The following is a 9,638-nucleotide window of genomic DNA, read 5'->3' as shown; positions in this document are numbered from 1 at the left end:
CATCAGATTTGCATCAGTCATAGTATGTGATGGGCTGGTTTCACCATATTTTTTGACCAGTGGATACTGGAAACTTAGGGTGAAAAACTTAAAGTACAACTCCTGACCAGTGGCTTCTAGGGAGGAGCCATCACCTTCACTGTGAAGCCTGCAACGTTTCAGCTGCACACTGTTAACACATCTGCAGGAACACACAGGAACCTCCTGTGGGCCCAGATCTAAAGACCCTGGATGATGGGCAAGCAAGTCCACTTTTTAGACAAGGCAATCATGTCTGATCCTTCTTCCACCACTGTGAGCATTTTTTAGCATGTCAGGTTTGCACATGAGAACATGGCTTTGTGGAAGGGTCTTTTTTGGCACAAAAAATTATTTCCTAATACCTCAAATCAAAACTTTCACCCACAGCAAAATATCAATCGAGAGAGGCGCTCCAGAGGTGCTTATCTGTGCAGTAAATCACAAGAAGGGCCAGCGGCTTCCAAGGACTCTGTATTGAGCAGTGAGGACTTCTCTTCCCAGAAATAGCACCAGCGTGACCACACCTCAGACCAAGTTGGGAGGGTTCCGTTCAAGCTCTTTAATTCCCTGGAGAATTCGCTTCACATGACCCACTTTCGGGATCCCCAGGTCCTGAAAAGAAAAAAGGAAAAAAAATTAATAAAAAAGGAAAGATGAAAAGAAAAATAAAGTAGAAAGGATGAGAGGGAGAAAAAAAAAGACAAGTTTACCAGTAAGCATTTCAACTAGTAATTCCCCTAATTAGCATTCACTTCATTTTATTAACAGTTCATATTGATTGGCTCTGGAAGTGACAGCTAGAAAGCTAAGTTAAAAAAACAAAAAATACATGATACTAAAAAATGATCAGTCAATAAAGTGATACCATACCCCATGCAAACTCCTCTTAAATGTGATATTTTCATAAACTATGTACAGCAGGGAAAGTGTTCAAGAGTCAAAACTAATATGGTTTCTTTCTCTCTTTTTTAAAAAAAAAGACTGGCTCTTTTGTAATCTGAGGCAAATGATGGAGGACAGCTGAACTTCTAAGGCACAGGTTTTTTATCATGAACATTCGTGTGCGTGCACGCACATGCACACACACACACACACACACATTTTTTTCTTTGCCTTTTGTAGACAAGCCTCTGCCACCTTGTCCAGCCTAATCTTGGCCTTAAGTGATCCTCCTGCTTCGGCTTCCCAACCTTTGGAATTACGTACCACCACACCCCCAGTTCTTGAGCTTTAGTTAATCTTGTGCTATATTAAACTTAAGCTTGAGGCCAGCTAGGCATGGGAGTACATGCCTGAAGTCCCAGGATTTACTAGTCAGGGGCTGGCAGATAGCAATTTCAAGGTCATCTTTGGCAAGCTGGGTTTGGCTATGGGCTACATGAGACGCAGGATTTGAAGAGAGAAAAAGTGAGGTGAGGTTTAATTATAGAGGAAGATACCAGTGCCCACTACCTATAATTTAAATTGTCAATTTGTTTGTATTTGCACCAGGAGTCCTGATTTGATGAGAATAACAACTTTTCTCTCTCTCTCTCTCTCTTTTTCTCTCTCTCTCCTCTCCCTCCCCTCTCCCCCTCCCCCCCCCCCGTGTGTGTGTGTGTGTGTGTGTGTGTGTGTGTGTGTACACGTGAATGAGTTTGGGCATGCATATGCCACAGTAACCATGTGGAGTCCAGGTGCCAACTTTTTGGAAGTTGGTTCTCTCCTCCCACTTTTGAGGCTCAGTCTCTCTTGTTGCTTAAATCATGTTGCAGAGTATCCTAGGCTAGCTGGCCTCCGTCCTCAGTGCCTCTAAGTGATTCTCTTAGTTTTCTCTCCTGTTTTGCTTGACACTCCCAAGAAGTTAACTACAAAATGACTAAAGGGAAATGTCCTAAGAACGTTCACAGTTCTGCAGGGTAGGGGCTGGATTCATCTTTGAAGTTATAAATGAAGCAGATCAGACTGGTTTGAATTACACACATGGACACAGCATACACGCTCTCTCTCACACTTTAGAGCAGTACTAATAACCACTCTAAATCCTTCTAGAAAACCATTTTTCTTTAGCCAGTGCAATTCAAGCTTGAGATAATTTTAGGATAATGTTTTTATCAAACTTAACTGACCCAGAAAAACAAATGTTCTCATATGCTACCTGGGTAAACAAAATTAGTCCGAAGGCTATTTCACACTTCTTGGGTATGTGATAAATATCAAACTTGAGGCTAAGCCCAAATTCATGTCTGTTGCATAAATTTAAAATGTAAATGAGTGTTTTAATGGGGCTGGACAGTTGGCTTAGTGACTAAGAGGGCTTGCCACTTTGCAGGAGACACAAGTTCAGTTCCCAGCACCCATGTCAAATGGCTTACCTGTCACTGCAGCACCAAGGACCCTATGAGTTCTGCTGGCCCCCTGGGCACCTGAACACATAGCATACACTTACAGAGACATATACATAAACAGAACTTCCTTTTTTGTAAAAAAGAATGTAAATGCTACATTTCAGAGTTCCCATTTGAAGAGAAGATTTATTTTTTAGACTTTGCAATAATACTCTGCTTATAAAATATATTTAAATATTAACTATCTTATTTTAGGCCCTATGAACACTGCTTTCTCCAGAACACAAACTTTACCTTTGACATTCCACTCAGAATTACTGCTTTGGTACAATGAGAAGAACATTTTCTACAGAGTAACACAGTTATGTTGCTTTCTAGCTACAGTCTCTTTACTTTGACCAAATTTAGGATCTTCACGATTTCTAGTTGTTAGGTTATGATAAAAGATTTGCTTTGACATGCCATAGAGCTTCCATTTCATTGGGTGTCATATACTTGCATACTTACTTCTGACGTGTTTGTGTGTGGGGATGTATGTATGTAGACAGATGTGTTATTTGTTCATGCATGTAGAGGCCAAAGACCAATATGGAGTGTCTTTTTAGGTTGGTCTTCATCTTATTTTTGAGATGGGGTCTCTCTGAGACTGGGGATCATGGACTTGGCTAGATTCCCGCCCGATCTCCATCTCCCCAGACCTTACTGTAGTTATCATATTCCTTAGTACTGACTTTTTGTTTCTCTGGATGAATAAACATAATTTTGCCAACAGTTGCTTTGTAGATATTGGGTTATCCTTCCAGCCACCAATATACAACTTTCTAAGTGTATGTAGGGGGGCAGACCCCCACTTGCCTTTACCATCGTCTACAGTTTCCCTACTGGGTTCCAGCAGGGGAAAAAAAAATCACTGCCTCCTTTGCTAAAGCATGTTAGAAATGTTTTTCTTAGCCAGGTTAGGCTGCCAAGTTGTTATCTGCAGTTGTTTAGTAATCTCCCACGTTAAAGAAGGGATGCTTAAGCCAAGCTGTGGGCAGGCGTTAACTGGGTGAGGGAGAGTGAGACCTGAGCCATGAGCACACATCCTCATGGTCAGAAACTGTTTTGAAGCAAGGAGGCCAAAGTGGATGGGCCATGGGCCAGTAAGGGGCTGGAGACAAAGCCTGAGTAAACAGGCAGGGCCTTTGGGCCTCCACAGAGATGGATGCCACTATTCTCTTAAGAACGAGAAGCTTCTGGAAATCCCTAAGCGGAAAAGTAATATACTTGATTGAAGATAACAACATATCATGGTGGTTCAATGTGGACTATAGACTGGAGAGACAGAGGAACAGTGAGATGATCTTCAACAGAAAGGCGGGATGTGGGGTGTAGCGTGAAGGAAGGTCCTGGGAAGAACTCGAGTGCAAAGCTGGAATGGAATCTACAACGTGGGAGTTTGGCTAGAATATCGAGATGGATCAGGAAAGGGAAGACGCTAAATCTGACCCTAGGTTTCTCAGCTTCCAGCACCTGAGGAGCAGGGACATGGTTGAGCAAAATGCAGAGCTGGAGAGGAAACAGCAGGAGAGAGAAGGAAGAGGAGAATCCCTGCGATATGGCAAGAGCTATGCCTTTGTGATGCCCACGCATCCGGTTGGTAACAGAACCCTCAAGTTCACTAATGAGGTCAAGGTTAGAGATGGCTGCAAATCCCTGACTCACTCATAAACAGGAGTTGAAGCAGCAGGTGTGGGGGAGACTTGGCAGTAGGTAATCCTTTCCCAGCGTGTAGGAACTAGTCTATGGGTCTCCTGCTTCTGAAGCTCACACACAGGCAAGAAGGAAGCAGTTCTCCAGTTCTGTGGTTTTGTGCTCTAGGAGACTCCTTCTGTAAAAATGGCCTCTTCCCATTACCCATACCCTATTTCAAAACCAAAAGCACTAAGTGTCAATACAGATCTCTAAAGTGGCAAGGGAAAGACTATAACTGGCATGAAAAACACAAAGAAAGCAAAAGCAAGCCATGAAAAGCTAATGAGGACATTAATAAAGTAATCCTCTGCCATCTTCTTCCTTCTCATACTCTGCCCCACACACACAGGTCACTAACTAATTCAACTTCTGTGTGTATGCATGAGTTTTGACATTTGGCAAACACTTGCTACATTCATTATGTGTGTATGCATATTTGCACATCTGTATTGAGTATATATCTGTATATGTATTCAAATAACATGAACATGTATGCATCTATGTGTACTTTAACACACACAAGTTCAGAACATGTATGATGTGAGCCTCCAGAGAGACAAAACTGAGAGAATGTAGCATAATCCATTAACCAGCAACTGGCTCTTCAATAAAAAGTGCATCCTGCCAAGGGTACCAGAAGCTACACAAACACCAGCTATAATTAGGTACCACAGTTCTGGGCATGTATCATGTGTGTGCACACATGTATGCACTCATTCCAAGTTTTGAAGACAATCTTTGCTTTATGAGCTCTCACACCGTGTATCCTGACTGCATCAGTTAGGACTAACAGGATAAGTCGTCTATTATTTTATTATTATCAGAGCTAACAATGTTTAGATATATTTCCTTTTGATCTGCTAAAGCACTATACAGCTTTGTAATAAAGATAATGAGCTTTACACTATCCATTACTTGGGCCAAGATTTCCACTAAATGATGCAGATGAAAGCACAAGACTTATGAAGGCGTTGAGAGGTCAGAACCCTATGCATTCTAGAACAGTATCTATTGGAAATGGATTGTGTCACAATGTTATCTAGCAGAATTGTAAAGCTGCAGCATGTTTCGAGACAATATAACATAGCAAACTCCCACCATGCATGATTTTCTGCATGTGTGTGCCTGTAAAAGCCAGAAGCTGATGTGTGTCTTCATCCAGCACTCATGACCTTATGTTTTGAGACAGGGTCTCTCATTAAGTTTCGAGAGTATTGGCTAGACTGGCTGAACAGAGAACTCTTGGGAGTCCTACTGAACACCCCCAGTTCTGAGGCTTAAGACACATGCCACCGTGCTTTGTGGCTGCTGTTGTTGTTTGCATGAGTACTGTGACTGACCTCAGGTTCCCCGGCTTGTGCAGCAGGGCTCTAGTGACCGAGCCATGTCTCTAGCTCCATCACTCCCATTAAATCCTGGACAGAATAATCCCGCTTACACTATTCTTCTGCTGAGTCTGCACACAAAGACTAAAATGGAGTTGCTGCTCGTCATCAGTGAAGGTTTTCCTGCTCTGGCACATGACAGAGAAAGCAGCCACGCATATTTTTAGCTCCATTTACTGAGAAAATAAAGCATTTCCTTTTGAGATTAAAAAGGCATCAACAATGTGCCATGGGAAAACAGTTCTGATATATGGTCTAGTTACTCGTGTGATCTTTAAAGTACAGCTTAAAGACTCAGCAAAATCAGAGGACTCTAAATTATCACTGCTATAACTTCATATTGTGTTTTACATTAATTTTTAGTCAACCTTATATTCTATTCATTTTTTGTCTTTTTCCAACTACAGCCATTGCCATCCAGGCAGTTGCAACACAATGAGGTGGGAGACATGTGACCCACTTGAAAACATGAGGACAGTAACAGCCACACCATCGGATACAGAGACAAGGAATGAGGTGCATGCTGTGCTTCTGCTGTGAGAGTCAGAGAGTGGTCCTGACAGGAAAATACTGCTGTCATTCTCATTGCGGAAGCACACAAGGACATCAGACTGAAAATAAATGTGAGAGATGAGCGCACATTTGCACAACACAAGCCAAGCTGAAAGCACATGACAGAGGACTCACAGGAGAAAGGATTCTGTACTGCAAGAAAAATGTCAGAAGCCAAAGAGAAGCACCAAAAAAAAAAAAAAAAAAAAAAAAAAATACCTTAAGATCTCGTCTTTCCAGATGCAAAAGTTCAGCCCCTCTGACGTCATGACGGATGAAGATTTCTTTGTACTCTCCCAAATTGAGCAGATCCAGCCAAGCAGCAACTTCCTCTGTGCCCCAGTTCTGAACTACCAAAGTTAAGAGCAAAACCCCCTTAATGTCTACATGCGCGATGCATTTCAAAGCAAAGGTCAGCCAGAAAACAGAGACAGACAGCAGGGGGCGCTAGCAAAGGGGGCGGTGAAAGCGGATGCACGTTGGGGGGAGGGGGGACTCCTCGCCCCTCCCCATGCAGGTTACAGACTGCCAATGATACACTTAAGACTAATCAAAGATGGGTGACACCTGCACCCTCGCCTTCAGCCATAGTCCAGCTTCTCATCAAAAACACACAATGTGCATCAGGACATTAATTTTGTACCGCTAGGTTCCATGATGCAAAAATAAGAATGAGCTCTGATGCCTTGCCTCAAGACCCCAGGTAAAACTGTTTAGTCAGAAACGAACTACAAATGCTAGAGTTAGAGTCTGACCTGAGCTACTTGGTTTTTACCACTGATCTGCTTAGAGTCTTACTGACTCTGTGCTGCCTCTATTGACTCTGTTACTGAGAATTCCAACATTAAATGGCCAGAGATCACTACTTCATTGTTATTAAAAAACCTGTTCAGGCTGCCACCCAAGACTAGTTGGACTGTGCTACTTTTCAGTATGGATAACTGTTCTTTCAAATCTCTCACCCAAAAACCTACCTTTTTTTTTTCTTGTGTTTGGTTTTTAAACAAGACTCAATAACTATTCCCGTAGATGTAAGATTTTATATCGCCGTTTATAAAAACCACAGGGCTAACTCAGAAGAATTTATAAAGTGATCTCGTTATGAAAGGCAGCTCTAGACACAGAATTCCTAGGTACTAGTACAGACAGTGTAAAGTTAATCTCTAAGGACAGAGCTAGGGAAAGCAGCAGGGTACAGAAGACCTCATCTTTGCTGAGTAGCACACGCTCTGGTATTATTATCAAAGGGCGGAATGGTGTCCTTAAAACAGGAAAAGGTGATCTGGAATTTCTGTAAAAACGTATTTTTAGCAAGCTGAATAAAAGAGAATGTCTATGCTCCCCTTATCAAAGCCATCTGGATGTTTAACTCTGAGAAGAAAATATATACTGTATATTTATATATACAGTATACTGAATATATATATATTCTGAGAAGTTATATACTGATGTCTGAAGCAGCTGTTGAGAAGATAAAGGCCCTTGTGAATGGACACATTGACTCAACTGGACAGAACAGAAACAACGTAGCGACGGCCTGCTCTTCTTCTATTTATAACCACGGATTCTCGCTAATAACTGGACATATTGGATATGACATGACTTGCGTGGTTCAATGTGCCATCTTAACCATTTTAAAGTATACAATTCAATGATATTTACTATATTTACAATGCTGGGAAGTGCTCACCACTACCTAGTTCTAGAACATTCCTCCGCCCTCACCAGTAACTTTTCAGGAAGTTATTCCCCCAACCCTCGCAGCCTGCCTGGTAGGACCACCTACCAGGCTGTGGACTCGTTTTCTGTTTCTGAGCCTTTTCTTTTTTAAACTTTGGCACTATGCGAAAGACTGTGCTTTTGTTGTTTCTTTTTGCGCAATCCATAGGAGGCTCCTGCAAAATTCAAGCAAAAACAAAACAACACTTTGTTAGCAAGTATAAACTAAAAAATGGCGTCCTAGTTAGGGTTTCTATTGCTGCGAGGAAACACCATGACCAAAAGTAACACAAAGAGGAAAGGATTTAAGTTTCACCTTACACTTCCATATTATATAGTCCATTGCTTGAGAGAGGTCATGGTAGAAACCTGGAGGCTGGAGCTGATGTAGATGCCATAGAGGGCGCTGGTTACTGGCCGGCCTGGTCCTTGAGGCTTAACTCAGCCTGCCTTTTTATAGAACTTAGACCACCAGCCCAGGAATGGCCTTACCCACAAGGGGCTGGGCCTTTCCCCATCACTCACTAATAATGGAAATGCCTTACAGGCCTCCTACAGTCCAACCTGGGAGGTACATTTCTTAACGGAGGTTCCTTCTTCCCAAACAACTCTAGCTTGTGTCTAGCTGACATAAAACTAGCCAGCACAAATGGGTTCTGAACACCGAACATGTTCTACTCTACTAAACACCCATGTTCACAAAAAGGCTCTTTCTCTCTTAATGACAAAACATTTCAAAGAAGTATTCAAACTTCATTTCCCTGAAACGTCTCTTTTCAAAGGTAAATTCAAATTTTAAAGTCTTACTGTTCACATTCGATAGGCTGGATTTGACGTACCTCGTCCTCATTGGGGCGGAGGATGTAATAAAGCCAGGGGATCTCGGTTAACTTCTGCAGCTCCATCTCCACAGAGTGTAAGGCACTGGACACCCGCTCTTCATGAGGAGATTCCAAGTGCTAGTCACCAGCAGAGGGAGAAAGCAAAACAAAGCAAGACTCAGTGACCAACTTCCTACAACAACTAGGCCACTTTGAGCATCTTTCCTTCTGATAATAAGCTGGTTGCTTTTGTCCTAACTCCTAATCCCAAAGTTGATATATGTAACGGGTGTGACTAAATAACCTCCCCTCCAAAACTACTGCATTTAGTGGGTTTTGGCCCTCACACCCATCCCTCCCCATTCTCACCACCCATTCACTGCTTCCAAGCACATATATGTCAACCATCATATTTATCAAAATTCTTCTGATTTATAGACTTGTCCCATCAACAAATAACAGTTTTAAAAACTAATCATAATCAAATACCCACACAGCCTGGTAAATCGAAAGAAAAAGTTTTAGAAAAAAAATGAATCTCTAAAAATTTTATGATGAAGAACTATTATGAAGATCAGGAGTGAGCCAAAGGACTAGTAATCTGGAACCGGATGTGGCTACTTTAAAGAGAATATAATTGTCATTTGTTATTCACTGTAACATATTTGAGGTAGTTACTACAATGTGCAGAATTAAGGAAAGGAAGGTAACTGTCGTCAGGCACCTTAGTTTTCTCTGTTAGAAACAACACAATGTAATTAGAGTATTTCTGAGAATTCTTTCAGCTACTCAATACCTTTCTAGACTATTTTAAAACCCCACAGTACCGACACTGATGTCCACAGAGTCTTAGGAAGTTCTGAGTTTATCATTATTCTCCAGTATGAGCATCTTTTTGTTGCCGCTTCCCTGTAATATTGAAAGTATCTCTCTCCCAGTACTTAATAAAAATAAGATTTTCCACCCTATTGTATGACATTTACATGTTCTTTTACTATAAAAATGCATATTTGACAAAATTTATTACATGGTATTTCACAGTTGCTCTGGAAGTAAAATGACAAACTTTGGTGCTCTCA

At 41.6% G+C, this 9,638-nt stretch overlaps 1 protein-coding gene across 2 annotated transcripts in view; it reads right to left on the bottom strand.

Annotated features, from left to right (window-relative positions):
* Positions 1-408: 408 nt before the first annotated feature.
* Dgkh (diacylglycerol kinase eta) overlaps positions 409-9,638 on the bottom strand; it is a 159,621-nt gene continuing 150,391 nt past the window's right edge. The window contains exons 28-31 of one of the 2 annotated variants that reach the window (XM_034498972.2): positions 8,578-8,697; positions 7,806-7,914; positions 6,239-6,369; positions 409-633 (exon numbers count right to left, since the gene is read on the bottom strand). In XM_034498972.2, the coding sequence (XP_034354863.2) occupies positions 547-633; positions 6,239-6,369; positions 7,806-7,914; positions 8,578-8,697 (447 nt within the window). In that variant the 3' untranslated portion in view covers positions 409-546. The remainder of the gene's footprint in view (positions 634-6,238; positions 6,370-7,805; positions 7,915-8,577; positions 8,698-9,638) is intronic. The other variant, XM_034498974.2, reaches the window with a different exon arrangement.

This window comes from Arvicanthis niloticus, chromosome 3 (genome assembly GCF_011762505.2).
Source record: "Arvicanthis niloticus isolate mArvNil1 chromosome 3, mArvNil1.pat.X, whole genome shotgun sequence".
Lineage (NCBI taxonomy): Eukaryota > Metazoa > Chordata > Mammalia > Rodentia > Muridae > Arvicanthis > Arvicanthis niloticus.
Note: the sequence above shows the minus strand (reverse complement) of the source record. Positions and strands in the feature narration are given on the sequence as shown.